Source organism: Python bivittatus, unplaced genomic scaffold, assembly GCF_059951505.1.
Source record: "Python bivittatus isolate LINGU-HERP-01145 unplaced genomic scaffold, Pbiv_v1 ctg000980_np1212, whole genome shotgun sequence".
In the NCBI taxonomy this organism is placed as follows: domain Eukaryota; kingdom Metazoa; phylum Chordata; class Lepidosauria; order Squamata; family Pythonidae; genus Python; species Python bivittatus.
The window spans coordinates 41,193,631-41,219,905 of NW_028277125.1; the positions used below are offsets into that span (position 1 = coordinate 41,193,631).

At 37.7% G+C, this 26,275-nt stretch overlaps 1 protein-coding gene across 1 annotated transcript in view; it reads left to right on the plus strand.

The window, feature by feature from the left end:
* INPP5D (inositol polyphosphate-5-phosphatase D) overlaps positions 1-26,275 on the plus strand; it is a 94,843-nt gene that overhangs the window by 63,812 nt on the left and 4,756 nt on the right. The window contains exons 15-27 of the mRNA XM_088132025.1: positions 5,262-5,400; positions 7,779-7,887; positions 8,355-8,443; positions 8,609-8,690; positions 9,609-9,698; positions 9,819-9,932; positions 11,665-11,747; positions 13,852-13,939; positions 16,151-16,300; positions 18,896-18,992; positions 20,624-20,740; positions 24,588-24,839; positions 25,307-25,871. Of these exons, the coding sequence (XP_087988151.1) occupies positions 5,262-5,400; positions 7,779-7,887; positions 8,355-8,443; positions 8,609-8,690; positions 9,609-9,698; positions 9,819-9,932; positions 11,665-11,747; positions 13,852-13,939; positions 16,151-16,300; positions 18,896-18,992; positions 20,624-20,740; positions 24,588-24,839; positions 25,307-25,871 (1,975 nt within the window). The remainder of the gene's footprint in view (positions 1-5,261; positions 5,401-7,778; positions 7,888-8,354; positions 8,444-8,608; positions 8,691-9,608; positions 9,699-9,818; positions 9,933-11,664; positions 11,748-13,851; positions 13,940-16,150; positions 16,301-18,895; positions 18,993-20,623; positions 20,741-24,587; positions 24,840-25,306; positions 25,872-26,275) is intronic.

Genomic DNA, 26,275 nt, shown 5'->3' on the forward strand with positions numbered 1-26,275 from the left:
ATTGCCTTCCTAAGGGCCACCTGAGGCACCTGTTGCTTGCTACTACAGAGTTTCCACTGAGTACAAATGGATAACCAGACTCAAAAAGCTAGAAGTACAAAGCTTATCTCTGTGTGGAACAGGGGCACTTGAATCCTCCTCTTTCCTCCTGGTAATGAATTGTTGTAGCCACTTTTCAGAAAAGATAGCTAGATGATTCATCTCCAGGTATGAAAAATGTGGAACCCTCCAGATGTTGCCCTAACCAATATGTTAGGTGTGGTGTGGTTAGGCTGAGGATCCAGAATCCTGATCTAGTTCATCACTGTGTGTTCCTAGGTGACTACTAATATCCTTTACCTCAGAACTGAACAACATACTTGGCTTTAGAGCAGTATGCTATGGATCCCACTCCAAAAAATAGTAGATGGGATCGTAATACCTGTTTTATGTTATTTACATTACGTTAAAATCAAATATAGTTAATGATTACAGTACTCTGTAGTGAAGTGTTTAATATCTTTCCCCATCTGTCACAATTAGTAAGAGCTTTGGAGGCAGACACCAAAAACCTGTAAAAGCTGATACCAAATTGTAATTTTTAATTTTATATCAGTTTTATAGATTTCTGGGGGCTGCCTCCAACCCTTTTATTAACAAATCTCTGCTGCAGGTGGTCTTGAGCAACAGTTCTCTCCTGTTTGGTTTTGTTTGGTTTTGTTTTACTTCTCAGCACCTGGTATTTTTTTAAATATCAGTTCTGAACACTGAACAATGTTCATTTTCTAAGTAAAGATCCTTATAATGCCAAGAAAATAGCATGATCTTCATATCTGATGGAAGTATTAGAAGCTCAGAGAGATTCAAAGGTTGCAGATTTATTAAAAAGTCTTTAGGGGGGAAAAGCCATCTAAGGGGAATATCTCAAAAATAGGTTGGTAAAGCCTGAGCATGTTGGGTTATAGGAATTATCTCATCTAGGCTGTTGGGTGTTGTTGCTATGTGACTGACACGTAGTCCACCCAATCACATACAAGGCTGATAGCATAGGCCACTGTATATTCCACAACTAGGCAACAAACCTCATTTCTCCAAAATCATAGCACTGAAGATGTTACCTCAGCGATTAAAAAAAAGTCTGCAAATGAAAAACCATGCTCAGGAAACTCCCACAATCCAGTGCTCTAACCCTGAGCTACATATATTCTCTACAATTGCAAGACTGAACATGTTTACTATGCTGACTAAGGACACAGCCAGACCACTGGGTTAAAGCGTTATCCTCCAATCCATGAGTCAGTAGAAAGATATGCTGCATAGATTGCCTTGCACTTATTGCCACCAATCTCCGTTCTGCCTCAATAATGAGGCAGTTTTAATGTGCGACAAGTAAGGTGGGACAGTGCTAAATGAAAGTACATATTATGTCAGTTTTCCTGAACTGCATTCAAATGTTAGGCTAGCTGTGCTGACCAAAGACTGGAATTTGTAGAGAAACATATCTGGAGACAGACATTTGGGAGATGCTGCATTACATTAAGCATTCATTCCTAGCAAAAAAAGTATTACCACCATGCTGCTATTTTCATGCTCCCATTTTCTCAAAACTGAACTTTACTGAAATAGCACCTTTGGAGGGAAGTAACAGTTGAGAGCAACTTTTACCAAAAACAGGAAAAAACCCAAAGACACACACAAATGGATGGGAAAAATCACTTCCATACACTGTGGTCTTTTCATCTGAACTGGAGCACTGTGTAATTGTTCTTCTTCTTTTCTGAAGAGTACATTCAAAAGCATATTTTCAATCTAATACAAAATTAGAACATGAACTACATACATAGATTCAAGAAGCCATCATTAAGTATGGAACATACAGAATATATTTCAACAAGTTTCTTTTCCTATCTGCAGAGACGCTGACGTTTTATCTTAGCTTTGTTGAACTCAGTATACTTTCCAAAGCTATAGTCAAGATAGAGATGTAAACAAAGCTTTCAAGCTTTGGCTGTTATGGGCAACCTGTATACAGTCCCTTAAGGCTTAAATATGCTTTCGTTTTTCAGAAATAAGAAAGTCAGTATGCCAAAGTTGCTAAGAAGCATAGCATTCCCAGGCTCATATACAGAGGAAGAATAGAGATCATTGAAATTATAAAGTCTCTTCATAAAAGAAAATACTTGATGATTAAGGGGAGGGTTGTTTGTTTTGTTTGTGGTTCTTTTTGCTCAAGGTCAACTGGGAACATTCCTCTTCCAGGACCATTGTAAGTCTTCATCATTTCGATTTGTATGCCAAATCTATAACTCCTTGGTTCTATGGAACTAAAACTAGAAATAGAAATGCAGCACATGTGCCTATATAAAGCAAAGGAGATGAGCTGTGTTAAATCACCATACTTTCCCTCTTTTCTATGGCCCAGTTTCAGCTTCCTTTCACACTTCCACATTCCCATGGCAACACAAACTGCAGGGCCTCTCTTCTGTCCACCTGGCATGTTCATTGCTTGAAGGGTGGCCTATACTGGGGGGGGGGGGGCGGGCAGGGCAGTTCTGTATTACAAGAAAGCAAGGGGATTTGCCCTTCAACTTGTTTTAGCACAGCCACTCTGATGACAGAACAGGACTCCTGGCTACTGTTCCTTTTCACAGGGAATGAAGTAGCATAATAGGTATCACAAGCAGGTTTTATTGCTTGTTTACACAAGTAAGGATCTACAGTCAGAGTTTGCTGTTCCAGATTTTTACTGATTCAATTACTCAAAGATTTGGAAGTGTAGGAGAATACCTGATAAATGGGTACACATTCCTTTTTATGTTCAAACATAGAGGTCTTCTAGACAAAAGTGCAGTTGTGATAGTTGAGCAAGATGAACCCGCTGTTCATCATACGATGCTGACAAGTGGTCTGAGGGTTTTCTCTTTTTTTATGAATAATTTTTATTAAAAGAAAAAATTACAAAGTTTTTTAAAACTACAGAAACGTATAAGAAGAAAAAGAAAAAGATTATAAAAGGGTAAAAGAAAAAGTGAAGAATAACAAAAAAGCAAGAAAAAGAAAGATATCTAAAGGAGCTACTTCCGATCTTCTTTGCAGCAGTCACAAACACAGTAATTACCATCTCCACTCTTCCATATTGCATATCATAGTTCCCTTCTTCCCATAAACAAACCTTTTTAATCAATGAATCACAAAATCAGCAGTTCATTTTTATCCATTTTCAGGAAAAAGTCTGTAAAGGTTTTCCAGACTTTTATAAAAGTAGTCGTAGTTTCCTCCTTAATCAAACAAGTCAATTTAGCCATTTCTGCAAACTCAGCCATCTTCATAATCCATTCCTCCATTATTGGTGTTTCTGTAGTCTTCGGTCTTTGTGCATATAATAGCCTTGCTGCAGTTACCGCATATAAAACCAATCATCCATGAGCCTTTTCTAGCTGAGTGTCCATAAGCCCTAGTAAGAAATGTTCCGGTTTCATCTGAATGCTAATCCCAAGTCCACCATGCATGATAAAAAGTCCCTTCATATTTTTCACATTTCCAACAGTGATTAGAAGTACCTTTATACATCTTAGACAATTTCTCTGGTGTCATATATGAACAATACATCATTTTAAAAAAGTGAAATTTAAATTGTTAAGACAATGTGAATTTCAGACCTTTTCACCATAGTCTCTTTCATTGATCCATTTGAATTTTGTAACCAAAATTCTTGGCCCATTTTAGCATACATTCTTTAATTTGTTCTTCCTCTGTTTCAAATCATGAATCTGAGGGTTTTCAATGCATTGATGTATATTTTTAACAAGCAACTTTCCCTCAAACTGCTTTTGGAAATTTATTTATTTACTGCAAAACAGTGGTCAAATTTTCACAAACACATGGAACACTAGAGAGGGAGAATTCTAGCCATTTAGTATCTTTTGTGTATTTGTGTGTGAAATGAGGGAATGAATCTTTCAGACCTGGAAGAATTGGGGGCGGGGGGGCGGGGGACAGACAAGAGAAGGAATTCAGTTATTGGACAATTTGAAATTACATCAAGCAAGCAGTGATTAGCTAAAACCTGCATGTCCTTACTTATTGGTCAGAAAGGACAACCACTAACTGAGCATTCAGTTATCTGAGTTCTATACTCCCAAACATCCAGATATGGTTATGTTTACAGTGGCATCCACAGCAAACCACAGTGACACCAAAATAACATGTGGCATCATCACACAAGGACCACCCACACGTACGTGCATCCTGACATCTGACCCAAGTACATAAGATGTGGCATTTGCATGACAATGTTGTGATACACATTTCATCATTTGCCCCCCTTTTCTCCAACAGATTTTTATGCATGTTCATAGCATTTTGATGCTATGATGTCCAAATAAATTTGCAAAACCACCTGGATCAGCCTTTAACTGGATTAAGAAGGGGTAAGAGATGGAAAGGCTGATAATTTGGAAGTCCCTGTAGTTTCTAATTAAAGTGAATTGCAAGGAATTTCTTTCACATTATACCCAGAGGAAGAAAAGAAAATTAGCAACAACACAGTAATTTCAGTACATTGTGTAGAGATATTTCAGGTGTTTATTGAATTGTAGAAATGGTTACACATACAGTTATATCAGCACAATGATGTTTAGATTACTTTAGAAGACAGCTGGAACAGCTAATGACGAATTTAAGCTGCCTCCATGGTGGTTTGGGGATGAGCCAAGACTGCTTCATGAGGACATAGCTGGGTGTCTTTGTGCCATAGTTAGCAGGAACTGAGGATGAGCCCTGTGACTCATTTAGCCATAGTCCATCTCACTACAACACACTGATCTATGTTGTAGTTGATAGGGAAAGTGAGGGCTATTAAAAATTAGCAAATTAGCACCTCTCCTGTAGAAAGGTAGCAGTTTCCTCCACTGAAAGTTGTACAGTGAATAGTGCTGAGTTCAGTTAGCACAGAAATGCTGAAAGATAATTCAGTTTCAAGCAGCTTATTCCTTAGCAGCCTTCCCTATACATGATGCTCTCCAGATCTGTTGGGCAACAATCCCACCATAAGATTATGGGAATTGTTGTATAATATACATAGGGAGTGTCAGTTTGGAGAAGACTGCTATGTAGAAATAATCTATTTGTACAATGCCTTAGGAAAGTTTGAGAATATATTTTAAAGTACTCTGAGGTTGTCTAGCCTAACACTGCCTCCAGTTAACTGTCTTTACTGGGGGTGGTGATGAGGAACTATGCAATGTAACAGTATTTTGAGCATACTTTTCTTATTTTATCAGGCGAAATCAGAACTACATGAGTATTCTTCGCTTTATGTCCCTGGGAGACAAGAATTTGAGTCCATTTAACATCACTCATCGTTTTACTCATCTCTTCTGGCTGGGAGATCTGAATTACCGCTTAGAGTTATCCCCAACGGTTGGAGAACCATTTTAATTCCCTGTTGTTGATGATACTTAGCATTTATGTGAAGTCCACTTAAAATGTTCAGAATATTTACATTTACATCACTTGCATTTTTTTGATCATCTTTATAATTGATCTGCATTAATTTCTCAGATTTTGCAAATAAAAATCTGAGACTGAGGAAGTTCATAGCCAAAATGAGATTTGAACTGGAACCTTCTTTGCTCACAAAATACTCTTATGAATTGTACAGGAATGCATACTTTTCAATGGGAATGCAAGCCCCATTACTAAAATATTCCTACTTTGTTTTACACATATGTAAAATCTTCCCTGCACAGTACTTAGGAAACATCAGTTCCGGTTATCAGCAGAAATTAAATGTGCACTATATTAACTGACAAGCTTTTATATAAATCCTGAGGCCTCATGATTTCATGCTCTCCTAAATTTTCAAGTGTAAAAACAGTGGAAAGTTCCTTGGTGCAGAAATCCATATGTTTATCCAGCCTCTGTTTGGGCATATCCAATGAAGGAGTGTCCACTACCTCCCTACATGGCACTCACTTCAAAAGATATATACATATACAGGGACAGTGTCCTATCAATTCAAAAGATGAAATTGTCCCCAAGCTCTTGTTGCTGTTGCTGCTGCTGCTGCTGCTGCTGTTGTTGTTGTTGTTGTTATTATTATTATTATCAAAATTTATATGTCGCCCAACTCCCAGTGACTTTGGGAGGTTTACAATTTGTTAAAAACATTTAAAAACAAAACAACCACCACAACAACACCAAAAGAATAAAAATGGCAGGAATGACATAACTGGATAGGAACAAAGAAAAAAAAGGGGGCTTCAATCACCCTCACCCAAGGTGAATTGAAAACATGAGAGAGCAAATGTTGACTTTAGCAACAAGTCTGCAACCGATTCATTCCATCCCCCAGAGACAATAAAACCTTGACCCATCTTCTTTTGTTGGGATTTTCAGTGGTTAATATAAATGAAACAGATTGTTCAGAAGAAAAGTTCACTAGAAAATGTTGATTTATTGAACTGCTTGCACAGTTCATGTCAGTGAGGATTCATACTGTATTGCTCTTTCCATTAATGAAAATCCATCCCCACCCCCAAATTGTGGAGTAATTCTGAGCAACAGAACCTCCCAGTTTTTTTCTTCTTCTTGGTGTTACAGTAGTGTTCACTCTAATTTAGCAGTGACATGGGATTCTGTCCCTATATATTATATGTCAAGGGCAGAAGATAAATAATAGCTTCATAAGGGGAGGGGGGAATCCCCTATATCCCCTATATACATTTTTTTTTCTAAAAAGAAGGGAGGCATGTGTGTTTATCTGCTGCAACGAAGCACATAGACTCACCACAAAACTCAGTTAAAAAATAAGATGCAAAATCACTTACAAAATATTAAAGCTGTCCACTGGAAAGAAATAGGCAGACTTGCCTTTTTTGTTCTAGCTATAGCAAGCAAATACTGTGCATCCTACAGGATCCTATTCTTTAGGAAGATAAATAGAACAAACGATTGTTAGGAATATGAGTTTGGATGTGTGTACAGAGGAGAAGGGATATATCTATGCATTTATAGGTATATGGGAACCAATGCCGAATAATTGGAAAAAATAACACTGAAAAATTAAAAGATATTAAAAGAGCAGAATAGAAAAAAATAATGGAATAATTAGGAAACCAAATATTTATTATGGAATGCTATATATATCCATTTGATTTAATGCTATTTGTTCCTGGCTGTTTGTAAGATTGAAACCTCAGAGTTTGTAAAAGGGGCTTACTTTCAAATAAGAACACAGCATTACAGTCTTAATGTGTCAGAAGGTCTAGCTATCTCAAGATGCTTTGCATCTAGTTCTGTTTATAAAATGAGAATTTCTGCTTTTTCATTACATTATTCTGGATGTATACATTCCAATGTAATAATATAACAATTTTGGTACAATTTTGACAAAAGTTAGATGCAAAATGTATGTAGGACAGGAAATCAGTGATGGAATCTCTTATGGTTTTAGTTATAAGCAGATACAGAGAAGTTCAGTAGAGATCAAGGCCATGGTGTTTTGAAACAGGTTTTTTAAAAAACCTTTTCCCTTCATTTTGTTCTAATGTTCTCTTAACTGTAAATTGGTTTAGTGCCTTCAAAGGAAAGAAATAAAGGCAAGTGTATTTCCCCACAGCATTAAACAGCACTAAAACATTTTTAAGAATAAAAGTGTTAAGAGTTAATCACATATGAAATTTTGACCCTGAACTTACTTTTGTACTTAGATCAATTATATATGTGAGCATTTATTAAACAAAACAAATAAGAGATATGGGTGTATCTGTTAATTATAACACTTCCCCTCTTCTCAGGAAGCAGAAAATATCATTCAGAAAATCAAACAGCAGCAGTATACAGAACTGCTTAATTTTGACCAGCTACTCATTGAAAAGAAGGATCAAAAGGTGTTTCTGCAATTTGGTAAGATTGTTACTTGGTTCGGTCCTTAAGCCTAAAATCAAATACCCTGAAAAACAAGCTGATAAGAGAATGATAATTGAAGGACAAATTGATCCATTGTTGTCAGAGTAATTGCTTGATATAGAAACTATCATCCTGTGGTATAACTTCACATATATCTGACTGATTTGTGATTCACACTAAGCCATAGTTTCCTTCCTTAACCAAATTAGACGAATCATTACAGAAACGTAAACCAAATTATGGTGTTATGTGATGTATGAATTCAATCTTTCTGCCTCTCTCATTCTCTCTCCCTCCCCATGCAATGGCATAAAGAAAATTGCTCCACACAAATAACTAAACCATGTGCTAAAAACTACTATAGGAGATGATTACAATGATCTGCATAAAGTTGCTGTAGTGCACTGTCAGGTTTTTGATTTTCAGTTAGGTTAAAACAATAATCAGCCATCTGTCTGTTTCAGAGGAGGAAGAAATAACATTTGCCCCAACCTATCGCTTTGAAAGAAACACCAGGGAGAATTATGTCTACACCAAGCAGAAAGCAACAGGGGTATGCCATAACTTCTAGCATATTGTAGCATTTCAATTGATAACTGTTGCCAGCTCCGTTTCTCTTTTGATAGACATTGCAATGAAGAAAATAAAATCAATGGCTTTTTGGCAACCTTCTGACAGAGTGATGTGTTCTTGATATTGAATCGTCTTTTGTTTGCAGATGAAGTACAATTTGCCATCCTGGTGTGATCGAGTGCTCTGGAAATCATATCCCTTGGTGCATGTGGTGTGCCAGTCTTATGGTGGGTAGATAACAGATTGAAAATAGCAGCCAAGCTGGCTTAAGCGGAAATGATTCAGAGCAGAATCTGTAGAATTGCCTTTAACTGCCAAGTTCTCCACAAGAGACATCCTATCCTTGAGAAGTGCTTTCTCCTTAAACTAAGATATGTGGGGGGAAGAGAATGGGCTGTGAATAATTGTGAGAGAAATACACCTTGCAAGTCTTAGAATGTCTTCTTCCCCCACTGTTGCTAAGCCAGAAAAGGATCTCAGTTGTAGCAATTATTTCTAGGATATTCTGTTTCCCTCAGTTAAAAATTGTGAAGTAGCTGAGGTCTGATGTCCAAAACAAATCACATACAAAGCACAGTTAATGGCTCTGTGTGTGTGTGTGTGCGCGCGCACGTGCATGTGTAATTATTTCTGGGGGAATTATGGTTCCTGGCCAGATCCCAAATTAGGATGTTTATAGCCTGTTCTTCATGAACTCTTCATAATACATTTAAAAATACATAAAATCACAATTAAAATAGTAGAACAGTAACATGAAATGCCAGTGTAAAACAAAATTCTTACATTAGGAAGAGAACAAATTAATTTAAGCCTAGCACTGAAAGAAGAACAAAGTCAGCTCTAGGAAGATAATGCCAAAGAGCAGATGCTGTACCTTTGATTCTTTTCAGCAAGTGGGAGAATCCAAGGAAGGCTGATACATGAAAGGGTTCATGTTGGAGCAGTTTTTCGGGTAACCTAGTCCCAGATCGCTGAGAGACATGTCTTGGGAGTTGTGTGCTGGCTATTGAGTTCTTTCTGTATGCAACTCACTTGAAAATAGAAGTTTTGTTCTCTTAAGGATCAGTTAGACCAAGTAATTATTTTATTCGCTCCTCCCTTAGAAAGTTAAGAACAGAGACCCTTAACTGTCTTTCCTATCTTAGGATGCACAACTGACATTATGACAAGTGATCATAGTCCTGTTTTTGCTACATTTGAAGTTGCTGTCACATCTCAGTTTGTCTCTAAGAATGGTGAGCATTTTTTCCCTTTCTAAGTAAAGATGCAAAACTTTACACCATTGTTCAAATGTCTTTAACCATCTTGTGGAACACTATCATTGCCAACCTTAACACGTGTCCTCTTTTCCCCAGATGATAAGTACACAGACTCTCTGGGACAGATTGAATTCCTCCATTGCAGTGCTGTCCTCAAGACAAAGTCACAGACAAAATTCTACATTGAATTTTACTCCAGCTGCCTAGAAAGTAAGTACTGTTGCTCATGCTGTTGCTGTTATGTTATTTAGAAACTGCATTGGAGGGATTAATGGGAGAAGTAAGGCTGTTTTTAGATAATATCCCATTCACTGCTTTGCAAAATATTTATATTAAATATGAAATAACAAGCCACTCCACAGTGAGATGAGTGGTGACAAATTTGAAATATAAATAAATATAAATAAATAAATTCTTAAAAGCTTCTTAATATATCCAGTCTATATTATCATTTGAAAGGCAAGAATCTTTGATGCAGAAAATCTCTGGTCTTCATTGGTGGTTTTGGCCAACTTTCTTTGTTGTTTTCACCTGACATTTTGTAAAAAGTACTTTTTTTACAAGCACTTTTATATTTCCAGACCCGAATGCTCACATATTTTCCCCAAAAAGGATATTATAATACAACTTTGCCAGGGACCCACCAATGAAAGATATAATATAAATACCTGAACATGTGATGTACGAACATATATGTATACCCACACAAGCATATACACACACACTGCAATTGTATACATTTCTGTTCAGAAGAAGCTGTCATTCATATTAGTGGGACTTCTCCTAGGGACAAGGTGCAAGCCTCAGCTGTATATGATATAAATGCAAAAAGTTGACCCTAGTCACAGATCCCTGGCTTTTGAGTGTATCTCTAGCCTATTTATATCACTTTTCTTCCATATTAGAATAGGTGGACCTTCTAGAAGCCCCTTTCCTATTCATACATTGACCAGACCTCAGTGTCCTCCAGTTTCTGCATTAGATTTCAGATTAACTTGTCCTGGAACATCTTCTGCAGAATTGTTGTGAAAGTAACACATAAAAAGCCATGTGTACTGGCCCGAGCTTTGAGGGAAAATGATTCATTTTAAATGGTTACTACTTCATATTTTTTCATAAGTTATATTACATATATTTACAGTGGCTATAAAAATCACTGTTTATAAGTATCTTTTCTGTCTTTGGAATTCAAATTAAAGGGCTGAAGCTTAATGTCATTATAAATTTGCAGCCTAAAAATAGTTGTGATTTTGCAAGATCAAGATATGTACACACAAGGATCAAATTATTGCTGCGGAATAACTCTGTGAATATAAATATACATTGGTACTTAAGATTATATTTCTGAATTCCTAAATCTGAGCAATTTGTGTCATGAAACAATATATGTCCAGGACGGGTTATTTACTGTATGTTGTGCTTTGTCAAAGGGCCAAACCAGATGGGGGGGGGGGGGGGTATACTGTATCTCTGTTGCCCTCTTTCCATTTTTTATATGTCATATACCTCTGTTAACCATGTTCCACACAAAAAAGGCTGTACAGAGATTTGCATATATTTCTATGGAAACCATGTGTTAAGGATCTTAAATTAGAATTTCAACTGTGCTATCTTGAGTGGCGTAGGAAGACCTGTCATATTTTTCTTCTCCTCTTGTCCGTGCAACTACCGAGCCTCCTCATGATTTTCTTAACTGGAATGCAATATTAAGACAACCCAATGAGGTCATGTACAAATGTACTTCTTAAACACTCATTTAGGATCATAGGCTGAAAGTCACAGGTGCTTTCCATTCTGCTGTCCAGAAGCAGGAATAATTATCAGTTTCCCTTTGCTGCCAAGTTTGTTTTGTTTGTTACGGTTTTTTAGTTTTGCAAATGCCTGTGTTCTTGGTTGTGCTTTTTCAGCTGGCAACTAATTTTCTTTTCTAACACTTTTACAGGCTTTGTAAAAAGCCAAGAGGGAGAAAATGAGGAAGGAAATGAAGGGGAACTGGTGGTAAAGTTTGTTGAAGCCCTTCCTAAAGTAGGTTGACAGGCTTTATTTGAACATAGCTTACATAATAACTGATTTAATTCATATCCAAACAATGATGCAGATGAACCAGTGAATTTTATTCCTGTCTCAGACCAGTATCAAAGATTCATTATAGTCCTTCAGATTACTGTGTAATAAAATAAAAAAATATATACGGGTTACATAAATATATAACATCAATATAAAACACAATAATATTCCCTTGTTATAGGGGAAGAGTACTGATGTTCATCTTCCTATACTTTCTGCTCCTCCATGAGACGGTATCAAACTCAGCAACCTACCAATTGTTGCTACTTGCCATGTGATTCTAAAGTCTTAATCTGCAAGTAATTTGCTTGCATAAAAATCATCTGGAGCACCTTGAAATGTGAAATATGGAGGTCTGTACAAAAAGATGTAGGCAATGTTTCTGCCTTACCCACCACACATGGTTAGAATCTCTCAATCAGGGCTCTCTCTCACTTGCCACCATATGAACATACCATGGCATTTTCTCTGCTGGCTGCTCTTGGCCAGCTTGTGTGTGTGTGCATGCGTGTGTGTGTGTGTGTGTGTGTGTGCGCGCCCCACCTTTGTCTCATCCCCAGCCCATACCTGAGGCATCTTAAAGTCATTCTGACGAGCTTTCCTTCTTATCCCAACACCATTTTTGCCATGAATGCAAACTGCATGTTTCATTGACCATGTTATTACTGGTGTAGATAGGGACTGGGCTCTACTCAGGTCCCATTGGCAATGTTAGGCCCTGCAGCCACTGCCTATTACTCTCTAGAATCCTTTTGGCTTGGGCTGAAGGTGGAGCCAGACACATGGCTTCTGCAGAGACATCTGCCCACCAATACCTGATCAGGATTTTTCATAGTGACTGTCAGGTAATGCTTCTTTGAAAGACATTTCACTTTCTGAGCACAGGCTTACTATTTTTCTGAAAAAGCATTAGTCCTATGCTGCACTGAAAGTAAAATTAAACTGGGAAAGAGAGCTGGGTTCAGCATGCCTGCTGTTTTCATGATTGTGCAATGTATCATGGTTTTTTATGTCCTTTTGATGATGGTGGGGCATCATTTTACCCACTCCATTCTGTCTTTGGCAGCATGATGATGTCATGCCATGATGATGATGACTATCATAACACATAGGCCAATCACAATTCCAGGGTTCCAAAAAAAAAAACCCCATTGCATGAGTGATTTGTCTTCTACTTTCCCTCTAATTCCAGGAACTTAGATATTTTATTGTGCCAGATAAGCCACCTTTCCCCAGTCTGAAACCTTTCAAATATTTTAGACCAGAATTACCATCTCTAACTCTCTGAGACTGTATCTGAAGGGTATTAGTTTGGGAAGAAGTAAAATAGAATACAGAAAGCTTTCTCAGAGTCTTGCTTCAAGTCTTTATACTAAATGAACACATGGGTAATTAAATTGCTTGGAAGAACATGTTGAAATAAAATTCCAGCTGGTGTCTTTAAGAGGATTTCCAATTAAGCACTGCCAAGACAAATCTAGGAAGCCCAGTTAACTTCCTTTGTGTTACATTCCAGACTCCAACATTAACATTTGGAAAAAGCCCAATGAGTTTCTTCTCCTTCAATTCAACAAGATGTTTTGAGTGATGGACACCTATTTCCATCTCAGTCTCTTTTAGCTATGACACTGAACTAGCTCTACACCCTATACGTCTATACTTCTATACTCTATACTTCTAAGACTCCCAGCATTCAGTATTTCTTATATTTTTAAGTGAACAAATAAGTGCACCTGACTGAATTTGGAGAAATACATGCCTACAGGTATAGGATACAGGATTAGCTGAAGCTCACTGTCAAGTATATATGTCCTTCTGCCAGTATAATTTATGAAGTACTAACAGAAAAAAAAAAAAATCAGAGCAAAGGTACATATTTTGCACATATTTGACCAGGAAAAAATCCCTTGAAATCCAGAGTTCATTACAATTTATGTATGATGCATGTAAGATAGCAACTTCAGTGTAGACACATTCACAAGAAATAGATACTGCTTACTATTAGATTTCATAAATATATTTCTTCCTCTAGTTTTATTGAATTCTTGAATTTTCCTTGCAGCTGACTCCAATTATTTCAGATCCAGAATATCTGCTAGACCAACACATTTTGATCAGCATTAAATCTTCAGACAGTGATGAATCTTATGGTAAGACTTACACAAACATATGATAAGTTTACACAAATCAAACATCATTACAACTTGTTCAAGTTGTTCAGAGTGTAAAAGAGAAAGCAATAAAACATTTCAGATTCTAAGCTTTCTTTTTTGCTTAGAAATCTATTACAGTAGTGTCTGTAAATAAAATGCAATCTTACATATAGGGGAGAGGGTCTATGATATTTGCACAAGGAGTGGAAATACATTTTTCAGGAATTAGTATCTCTCATCACTGATAATATGATTTGTGGTTAAACTTCAAATTATATTACATACCGTCTGTAGTTTGCAGATTATTGTTTATGGTAATATAAGGAGAATACCAGTGTGGGAAGCATAAACTCTTCCACAGCCCCTGTTTTGTAAAATTCCTCTCTCCTGTGCAAGGACTTTAAAAAGAAAAAAAAAATCTTATCATACCAGCACAGTTTTTCCTTAAAAGCCTGCATGCAGATGAGGAGTAGGTGGATATTTTGCAAAGCAAGTAACTGATGGTGTGGAGGTAAAAATGTTTAAATCTCCCCATACCTGTGTGTTTGTGTTAGAATTGATCCTTTCCATACCTTACATTACTCTAAACTGAAATCAGAATCGCACTGAATGCCACATACTTAGACCTCCGAAGTTGACATTCAGTAGAATTTGTTGCTTCTCTTGTCTGGAGAGAGCAAGCTATATTTGTACTTCTAGTGTTTACAATAGCTTTTTCCGAATGGCCACTCTCTGAATGTATTGGGATTGCAATTTCTAAAATTCCTGGCCTGGTCTGCAAGGGAATTGTAGTCCCATCAGACTTAGAGGACAGCCAGTTCCAAAAATTGTTTACAACATGGCCAACTACTATATTGTAAATTGATTGCATTGGGCCATAGGCCAGTGGGAAATTATTTTGTATGATACCTACTAAAATGAATGGAAGAGTGTGAAAAGTCCTACTAAGGGCAGATCCACATTTTCTGCTTGGCCCAACACCAGTATGGGCCATTCACACTTCCTGAGTGTAAGAACAGATAATGTCATCATCCTCACACTCCAGCCTACTGCAAATGCACCCGTTTTCCAGCTTCGATTCAAAACTGCTATTTTCTGCCTAAGCTGCTTTTAAATTCTTTACAGCAGATGGTCTCCAGTACTACATTCTGTTCTAGTAACTGCCCCAGCCCCAGCCCCAGCTCCAGCTCCAATTGGCTGTAGTGCCTAGCACATCACCCGACCTCCAGCAGCTGGTCACTGCCTTCTGCAGCCATTTGATCCTGGGCTGCCAAATTGTCATGTTTTCTGCTAAAGAGCAGTTGCTGGGGTTTTTTTATCACCTTGTAGAGGACTCAACAATGGCCCATTAAGTCAAAGACAGTAATCGCTTACATCTCCAGTAGACATCCCTTCCATTTCTGCACTGCCCTTGTTTTCCCATTCTCTGCCCATAGAATTGCAAAACTTCCTTTCCCTTGCCTCTATTTTTAAAATATTTTTAAATTGAATGATAGAAATATTCTTACTTTTTTAATTAAGCTGAACTATTAGTTCTTCATTGCTAGACAGTTTCCATGGATCTTCAGAGGAACTTAGGAATGAAAGAACAACCTGTTCCCCATTGCTTTGATTATTGTAGTATCAAAGCAACAATGGTACCATAAGGACTAGTGAGGAGGAAACAGTTCCTAAAAGGAAAAGGCAGGACCTGATAGGCCAGTCCACCCAGGAGCCAGCTCATGAGACTTCCCTCACTTGGAAAGGGACATGATCCAGTGGAATGACCACTGGGGACTTGTGGTGTCCATAGTCTTGTCTGAGCATCAACCCGGCCCCATTGCCAACCCACTGCAGTCCAGACTGATATTTCTGAAGTTGTCTTAAGAAGCAGCCAGCAGCAGCATGGGAGATGAGCAGTTTAGGGTGCAGCATGAAATTCTCTTACATCTGACCAATGATACATTTACTTACTTCTAGTACTGGCCAGCAAAATGCCTCTGGGGAGCTTCCAATCAAAGGAATTAATCAGAACCATCACTAATCCATGTGCTTCTATATGCCTTTTCACATTGGTTTGCACTCAGTATAATTCTGTGCAAGTCTACTCTATGAGACTTAGGGAAGAATGTATAAGATTGCAACTATATTCCTGACTCTTTAGTTATATGTGAGCCAAGAAACGCCCCTTGCTATCCTATAAAAATCAGCTCCCTTACTGTTCTCTAGGTGAAGGCTGCATTGCCCTTCGAAGTGGAGCTGCAGAATCCCAAGTCCCTATCCAAACTGTGTTAACACACCATGGAGAAAAGACTGGGATCTTTCAAGGTGAATTCAAGCTACAGACATCCCAAGGGAAACAGAGAGAAAAATTATATGGTAAGCCAGTATTCCAATGCAGTCATGCTTTTGGCTAAGAAGGGCAATGTGCTAAGTCTGAAAGAGCTGCTTTTGTTTTTCTGGTAGCTACAACCAGCCAAAAATGGTTATGTAAGAGAGTGCTTATAAGACTTGTTTCAGAAACTAGTGTTTTTCCATTGCAGACTCCCTCTATGGTGCTGGGCAACTGACCTGGTCTTGTTTATGTAAGACATCTGTCTAGTTCAGGATATGACCTTGGCTGCGCCAGAGAAATAAACTGTCTTCTGGAATTTATGGGGCAAGACCTCATGTTTGCCAAAGACTGTGAGGGTATAAGCACAGCATATAATATGGGTCAAGGAAAAGATGTGCAGAGTGCTGGTGGAGGGAAATGTTTTGCTGTTTGTCATTTTAACATCCATAAAAAATAAACTTTTTAAAGGGTGGCCATATCATCAGGAATATGTTAGTAAGTCATGGAATTCACAAGTCTGACCTGGGCCTGATCCTGTGGCTTTAAACAATTCATGGATTTCAATTTCATCAGATCTCCCAACACTTATTCCAATAAGAGGGCTTGCCTTCTCTAGCAGGAATTTCACCTCCTGAGAAATCTCTGTGCAGAGAGCTTAGGTGTGGATGAAGCTTGTCAGAGTGGTGACATCAGAGTTGTATGCTCATTCCACAGAGACTGACAGGTAGCAAATATGTGAAAGGAAAGAACTATAGCTATTGAAAAGATCTTGGCATTAGAACATATACACATTTTTTAGAAATAAAAACATTCCCCATTATCAAAACAACAACCTTGGAAACATAGGGATGTACAGAATCTAGTTTTAGCCTTCCCTTCCTGCTTCCAAGCAAATGAGAGAAAGGGAGCCCTCTGCCTGTCTGTAATGTAGACTTTTCGTTGTGACACTATGGAGAGAGAAAGAAGATTTGAACCCTTAGAAAAATGTTCAGTAAAGTTTGAATTATGGAATACTTTACATGAATATATAGCTGAAGGTTAGATGTGGGAACAGCAATATATGATGGAAATAAACCATTTTTGTCTAATTCATTATTTATTGGAAGGAAAAGCCATAGTAGATTACAGTTTACAAAAAACAACACTCAAATAAAAGACACCAATATTAAGACGGGTGTTAAGAAGGTCTTTCAAAAATGATGTGTAAGAATGAATAGAATGCACAATGAATGGCTCAACATTGAGCAGGGAGGAAGAGAACATTCTATAATGTCCCCTTGACTGTTCAGTGTATTTCTGAATAAATACACAAGAACACTCGCTTGCAGTGAGGTGTTAGAGATACACAGTATTGGTTAGGGATGAGAATTTATGCATACTTTTAATGCAAATTATGCCATGTTGTTAACTGAGAACCTTAAGGATTTGCAGTGAATGTTTGTATGATACAATGAGGAATAAGTATCTGAATTAATGAATCAAAGATTAAAGTAATTGCATTTAATAGGGAATACACAGTGACAATTGCAAATTATACATACAGGGCAAAAAACAGAGCAAGTAGATGAATTTGTGCAGCTTAGTAGAATATTTACAAAAGATTAAGATGCTAAAATAAAATGGAAAATTTTTAAAACGTGCAAACACTAGTGGAAAACTAGTGGTAGTATGTAGTCTGTTGCAAGGAAAGAAGTGAAAATGGCTGTGTATAACAGCATGCCTCTTCTCACTTTGTATCATGGATAAAAGAATTGGGTGTGTTACGAAAAACATAAACGTATATTGAGTACAGTGAAAATATGTCAGTTAAGTGTGTGTGTGGTAAAACAAGATGAGATAGAAATATGAATAGATGATGAATGTAGATTGAATTCAGAAGTGAAGTAGCCAGTATGAAAGAAGTAAAGTGCAGTGATTTTGCCATGTAGAGAGAATGAATGAAGACTAAATCATGAAACAAATATATATATGAAAGAAGAGTGAATGGGTTGAGAGCAAAGAAGGATCAAGAAAGTTCTGACTGAATGGAGTTGATGAGATCCTCAAAAAGAGAGGTGAAAGTTTAAAGAACAAAAGGTAGTGAGTGAATTGGTATGCAGATGTGGTGAAAGCAAGAATGGTTTGCAAGATAGAAAGATATGGAAAAGTATAGTGAATGGGATTGGTGTAAACTAGATTTAGTTAGATTTCCATTTCTTTTCTTTTATATTCTGCCTTTAATTTCTTTTCCTCACTACTTCTTACTCTTTTTCTGCATTGTGCATAATGTTGCTTACCCAGATAGGGAATGTCCTAAGGAAATTTATGTATGGGTGGCTCCAGTCATGCTCCCTCTAAGGTGAATGAGAAGTTGCACAATCAGCAGTGAGAGCATCTGATTTCACATTGCTTTCCTCCTTCCCACTGTCTCAGGCAGCAGTTGGGCCTTCTCAGAAGTGTAGTGGTTTTATTTGACTGGTAGCATCCCAGCTGTACTTTTCTTATTTTCACCATGCAGTTCAGCTACAGTACTTGCCTTGGGCCTCAGGTTAAATATATGCTTCATGAATACTTTATGTTATTCAGTGATAATTATAAGTATAACCTTATAAAGGTATAAAGAAGCACTGATAACTTCATTTGGGTCTATTTGCCTTCAGATTTTGTGAAAATTGAACGAGACGAGACCACTGGACAAAAACCAATCAGGGGCTTGAGCAGTATGGACCATGCCAAAGAATGGGAACAAATCAGCAAGTAGGTTGAAGGCAGATAACTGCCTGTATGCAAACGTGATTGATATGTGGACTAGCAGCGACACATCCTCAGCAGAGATGGTCTGTAGCACAATATAGGCACGTTAAGAACTGGGAAAGTTGGTTCTATGGATTCTTACCTGGCAGATCATAAAAATACAGTAAAAAAATGTCAAATATTTTCTCTAAGAAAACCTGAGGTTATGACTGGAGAGTGAGATAATATTTTTTCCATATATTTTTCCATATATATATATATATATATATATATATATATATATATATATAATTGCTATTGTGATTGATTGTGAGGATATGTGTGTGTGTGTGTGTGTATAACCTCACAATCAATCACAATAGCAATGTAATCATTTTTGTCTAATTTATTATTTGTTGGGAGGAAAAGCCATACTACTTTACAGTTTACAGAAAGCAACACTCAAATAATAGACACCAGTATTAAGACTGCTGTTAAGAAGGTATTTCAAAAATTATTTAGGAATTGAAGAAAGAAGAATAGCTTTTGTTACTGAATTGTTATTAACAAAATATGGAAGTAATATTTCTTCAAGGTGATTTTGGTACGTTTTAAGCCATGTCTTTCTTTGTGGGTGATAGTTTCTAAAATTTCCAAATTAACCAAACATTACCTAAAATTCTGGGGTTAACCAAAACAAGCATATCCACTCAACATGATCAAAATAAAACATTTCAGTACTTTTTAATGTGACCCATGGCATACCAATAATCTAGAACCATTTTGATTGTTGGTATAGGTGGTACAACAATACTATTTTTTCCTGTTGATCCTAGAACATTAATCACCTTTAATCAGTGTTTTTGTAACTGCTATATCCCAGACCTCTGTGACCTAAATTCAATTATTTCAGTGTTCACCTTCCCAGTTTTTAGCAGTTGTTTGTCTCACAGCTGTCAACAGGAATAGTAGTAGTTCTTTACATAATATGTTTTCATTCTCACCTCATTTAACACTAATTTAGGACAGAGGATAAATTTTTGTTCTGTAATCATGATGTATTCCTTAAAGACATAGTACCACAGCCATCCATTGGCTTTAGGTTCTCACCAGAAATGATAGAATCCCTCAAACTCATGGGATTGATTTCTTTGTAAATATAGTTTATAGTCATGGCATTAGCTATTAGAATTCTCTCTAATTTTAAATAAGGCTATCATTTTTTAAATTTTAAATTTCCAAATAGCATCCCATTCTCCTTCTTCTTCTAAATCTTTTTCTATGGCTATTCAGCATTCCTCATGATTCAATCACTAAGAACAGTGTTTGCATGATGGTTAAAGTGTTGGAAAGGACTGGGGTGATCCATGTTCAGATCCACCCCCAGCCACAGAATTTCACTGGGTGACTTTGCCTTGAGCTCCTGGAGGAAAGGCAAGATACTAATCTAGCTAACAAATAGTATACTGTACTATACTAATAAGTAAATATTGAACATATATATACACATATTTGAGGCCGTGTATTTTTGCCGTCCTCGTAAGTCGTCAAGCTTGTAAGAGTTCTAATTGTTTCAGTGTTCACTGAAGTTAAAAAAAAAAAGTGATATCTTTCGGAAGATTTCAAAATTCTCTAACCTGTCTTTTCCCTGAAAGGGTTACTATTTCCAGCAGAAGATCTACTCACTTGGTAGCCAAAGAAGCAGCCGCCATTGCTCGGTTTCGTGGAACTGCAGCATCTCTTGATGAACCTTGCAGAGAAGATCTTGTGCGGTAACCACAGAATTTCACTTTTGAGGAAGCCTCATTGTACATTTATATCACTTGTGTGGCTTGCTCCCACATGATGGGATTCTTCCTTTTTGTTATCTTAATCATGGGACAAGTGGGGAGATTTCTGTTAGGGGCATAATGCCTAAGGAAGGAAGTCTTAACCCTCCCCTCTCCAGATGATTAGAGCTCTTATAATTTTCCCCCCCTTTTCCTATATCTACTGACAGGAATAAGAATTCCCTTTGTGCATACTCCACAGTCACATTTTTCTTCTATTTTGTACTTCATATTCTGAAATGTTCTAGGATTAACATTAACAAAGGATACAACAATCCTTTGCTGTAACTCCTGCAGAGGGATAAAAGTTTGTAGAAGCCTTGAAAGAGTTTCCTAATCTAGCTGGGATAGAGTTTTGATTGCATTTTGAAATACAATAATCTTTACTCACAGTTTGCACAATGACATGTTATAAAAGATGCTACAATTTTGCTTCTTCAAGCAAAAATGCAAGGAAATGTTTTCCTTGACAGACTGGATGTATTTACTGTACGGCCAATAACCTGAGGACCCTGAAAAAATGAGTGTTTATGCTTCCCTGTTAAAGAGTGAACAGTATTTTTAAGACATGAATTTGAAAGCTGAACTAAATTACTTGTGAACATATGTAATAATACTTGAGTTTCTGACTACTGGCTTTATTTTTTATTTTGGTGACTTCAGTTTCAGAATTTACAGTTGGCCTGGCTTTAATTAACTGACGCTGAAGCACTTTACATATTCCACATGGGTTATTTTAGCAGGAGGGTCACCAGTTTATAAGCCAATGTGCTTTCAAATGGCTTCTAGCATTACCAATCAAAAAACATTGCCTCCTGAATGGATTTTTTTATGGTAAGAAAAATAATGGAAGAAACAGTGGGAAAATACCGGATGGTTAAAAATAGAAGATATTGTCATCTGAATTCTTGGTAAAATTCTGTGAGTTAGGCAGGACAATTGTCTAATACAGGACACACCTGAAAGCACATAGGTGAGCTCCTATTCCATAAAAAAACTACAGAGTATTAAAATGTCCTGTAATTTTAAAATGGAAGAAAATTAACTAGGTGAACAGATAACATACTTAAACAAGACATGAAGTTGCTCCTAGTTTTCATCTTTGGGTTCTCTATCCACTTTATGGCTGACCTGTCAGCAAAAGTTCAAATTGATAATATGAATTTATTTTTGCTCTTCAAGTGAAGAAGCAGTATACAACTTGAAGCCCAAGATCATATGGTAGTCCTTCAGGTTTGAAGAAGACACACTGTTGTGCAGTTCTTCTGCGGACATGGAGGTGGCTCTGCAGTCCCAGTCTGGAAGCGCAGAGTCTAGCACAATGGGGGCATAGGAAGTCCATTGTTGTAGTAACTGTGCGTGTTATTCTGTGACGCCGCTCACAGTTTTCTATCAGTTTTTGGCAGCGCTTATCTTCAAAGCCGGTGAAGTCTTCATAGCACAGGGCTCACCAGCGGGTTCTGTCAGCAGCTGCAGCTTCTAGTTCCCTTGGCTGGATGTCACAGAGGCGTAGGGTTTCTTTCACAGCGTCTTTGTAGCACTTGTGTGGTCGACCTCAAGGCCTCTTCCCAGACTCCAGTATGCTATAGAGCAACTGGTGAGGCATACGGTGGTCATCCATTCTGATGATGTGCCCCACCCACCACATCCGGGCTCTGATAATCAGGGACTCAATGCTGGTAAACTCCACGCAATCCAAGACCTCCAGGTTGGAGACATGGTCTTGCCAGTAGATAACCCTGTTTTACCCCATTGGAAATGACAAATGCAGATGATGTATCACCCTTGTAAAGAATATAATATACAGTATATGAATATATGTATGTATGTATGTATGTATGTATGTATGTATGTATGTATATTCATTCATTCATTCATTCATTCATTCATTCATTCATTCATTCATTCATTCATTCATATGCAGCTTCCAAAAGCCTTGGGTCCAGCTTCGTATATAATTGCTAATAAATTCTGAAGATAACTTTCAATGGGACAGAAAATGAAATTAGTAAAACATGATTAGAAATATTTATACTATTGAATATTAATTAAAAGTAAATATACATGAAATGAAGTAGTTTTAGTTTTGCCTCAGCCAGTATGTTTTAGAGTACAGTCCCCAGAATGTCATCAGGTACAAATACCAGGCACAGATCTTCGGCCAAGAAAAAATGCACATTCCTAGTTTATATCCTCATAAACATCTGTGGACATAATATATTACAACTGCCAGAGAAGCACAATGAAGCTAAAAGAAGGTGAAGGAAGCTGCTAACAATGACCCTTCACTATTTCTCACTTCCATAAGATTTGAAGTAGTTTCAACCAAGAACAGTGTTCAATTTCCAACAGTGCTTCTTCTTTAAGCTGTTTCTCCTCCTCCTTCTTTAAGTTGGTCACCAGTAAAAATGATGTTGAAGCTATCAGTCTATACTGAAAAAGTATAATGATCCCTTATCAAATCAATATCTCCAACAATTATAGGCTTCCTGGTGCCTGCCTGCCTGCCTGCTTGCCTATTTATAATCTTCCTTATATATATAAAACCATGATAAAAAGATAACTAAAACGTTGGCCAATGATCCTCAGCTAAATTCCAAATCTCCCTTTAGAAAGTAAGGTATTCAATGTCTTCCTGAATGCTAGAGAGAAGGGGCCAAAAGGGCAGTCATGGAGACGGCCTGTTTTCTGGTCCAAAGCCCTTTCACAGAGGTGAGACCCTAAACAGACTTTCTCCTAGTGTCTGCACAGGATGGGCAGAATCATACTAGGTGAGGAAGTCCCTGATGTAATCTGGCCCCACATCATATGTACGTAGCTTTATAGCCGATAACCACTACTTTGAATTAGGCCTGGAGGTCTACTAGTAACCAGTGCACCCACAAAATAGGGTTACTCTGCAATAGCAGGTTTATCCTCTAGTAACCTACCTGCTACTTTCTATGCCAATTCTAGCTTCCAAATTGTCTTCAAAGGCAGGCGTGCATAGACCATGTTGCAATAGTCCAACCATGTGGTAGTAAAGGAATGAGTTACTGTTGCCAGGGCTTAGACTGCAACTGGTGCACCAGCCAAAGCTAGGCAGGAGCTGTGAGTGCAGGAGGAACACCAAGACTTAGGTATGCTATTTGGGGGAGTGTAACCCTACCTAGAGCAACGGTATCTGATATCCTGAAAAGCCTAGATATTTATGAGCAAACGACATTTCCATCGTGCTGGATTACTGAACCCAAACTGATAGATTATCTCTCCCAAAGGTTTCATATAGATGATAAATAATATGGGAAACAGAAGTGACCCCTGCAGTATTCTACACTGGCGCAATCATGGGTTTGATCACTCCTTTTTTATGACTGACAACTGGAAACATCCACTGAGATAGAGCAGAACCATTGCAGAACTGTGCCTCCAACACCCAAAAGGATACCATAGTTGGTGGGTGCTGAGAGGTTTCTTTGGACCAGGAGGGGGGTATGCACCTGTTCAGATTCTGATGGTCATCTGCTTTTGTGACCAGAGTGACCATTGCTTTTCTGCTGCATGTCTGGGTCTGAGACCTTAATCAAAGGGATCCAATAATCTAGGATTCTTGTGTGGAGGGCCACAGAAATCACCTTAGAGAAACTATACAGCAGCAGTTTGTAAAACATGTTTTAAGCCTAGGAGATAAAGAAAGCATTAAAAAAAAAACTTCAAATTTACTCTGCCTGAACTACCCAGGAACTTCTTCAGAATAACTACATGCTCTATCAATGTTATTTATTTCTCTCACTCTTAACATTTCCCTCAGCAATGCGGTGGCCGCAGACATCAACAATGCCAGCTATTTACGGGTGGCTGCTGCCTCTCAGCCATTCACTGCAACAACCCAGCTTAAGCAGATCCCTTCACCAGATCAACAACCTACCTTCTGGAATTATGATCTGCAGACAAAAGATAATACTCCACTGTTGGGACAAGAGTCTCCTACTACACCTTCCACTCTGTCTCCTGGGTCTCCAAGAGTTGCTGCTCACTCTGCAACTAACCGAAAGGATCAACTGTAAGTTTTTTTGCACCACTTTGAGATGGTCCAGATTTCCCATATTTTGCCTGTCCTTTAGCAGAGCATTCAGTTATTTCTAAATTTTAGGCAACAGAAGTTACTATAGTCATGCTATTGTATGAAGTCCAGCATTTCTATTCTTCTTCTTCTTAATATTTTATTTTCATATGCATTCACCATCATTTCGAGTCTTTCCTTGGACAGCCCAAGACACTGTGCTGCCAAAGATGGAATATCAAATGATGGCAAATCCATTCAGCTCAAGGTGCATAAAACCTAAGGCAAATCAAATTATTCTGGAACCTAGAGTTGATAATCCCAAGTGCCTCTCTTCCCTTTCCAACAATATAAAACAGTAATTAATAGAATAATTAATTAATTAGTGTACCTTTTCAGAACATTCCCAAACTTTGTCTAATAGTCACCTGGCCTTCTTTTTTCTCTTAATTCAATAACTTTTGCAGATACAGTGAGGTGAGGAAAAGCACAGTAGAACCATTGCTGCAAGATGAAGCATATTCAAAACCAGAGATGATTGATAATCCACTATATGACTTCACAAAATCCAAGGACAAACCTCTATTTAAGAGAGAACAGGAATTGTTCAAGGTTTCACGGAAAGAACTCCCAACCATTCCTGATCAGAACTTCCCTTTCACCAAGCTACAAGAGACCGATGGCAGCAAACCTTGCAAACAACAATCCTCCCCACCTTTCCTTGTTCCCACACACAGATTTCGTTCTTATACCTGTTCCAATCAATCTGAGGAAAATAGTGCACTGAAAGAAAAGATGCAGAACAAGCAGAAACCTTGTTCCAGTTCAGATCCTTCTATGTCAACATTCAAGAATCCCATCAAATTAACAAGGTCTGAAGTAGGCCAAAATAAACCACCTCTTCCATCTAAAAGCCAGGTGGTGCTTGATCTGCAGAACATCAAAGGCCGTGATTATAGAGAAAGCTCAGAACTTCCACCTCAAAAGAAACACCAAAATGAGGATGGGACTGTTGGCAGGGCAGCTGTGCCGGTAGGTTTAATATAGGAACATAGACAGCAGCATGTACTGTCTTACATAGGAAATAGTTCTTCAGAATTTCAGACATGGGCTTTTTTCTAAGCCCAACTTGGAAATGCAAACAATTGAATGTGGAAGCTTTTGCATGCAAAGTATGTGTGTGGTCACTGAGCAACAGTGTCTATGTCCGTTTTGTTATATATTTATAATTATATATTGTTTTATATGAAATGGAAGGCAGATTAAGGCACCCATAGATGATACTATAGCTTTCTCTGGAACCAGTCTACTCCTCCAATAATAATTTGTTTGAATCCAATCAAGGAAAAAGTTGGCATAAATTTTTGAGGAGAGAGAGAAAAAATTACCATGGGGTATTTTTGTACATCTGTGTTTCTTTTTGTAAAGTGAGCAAA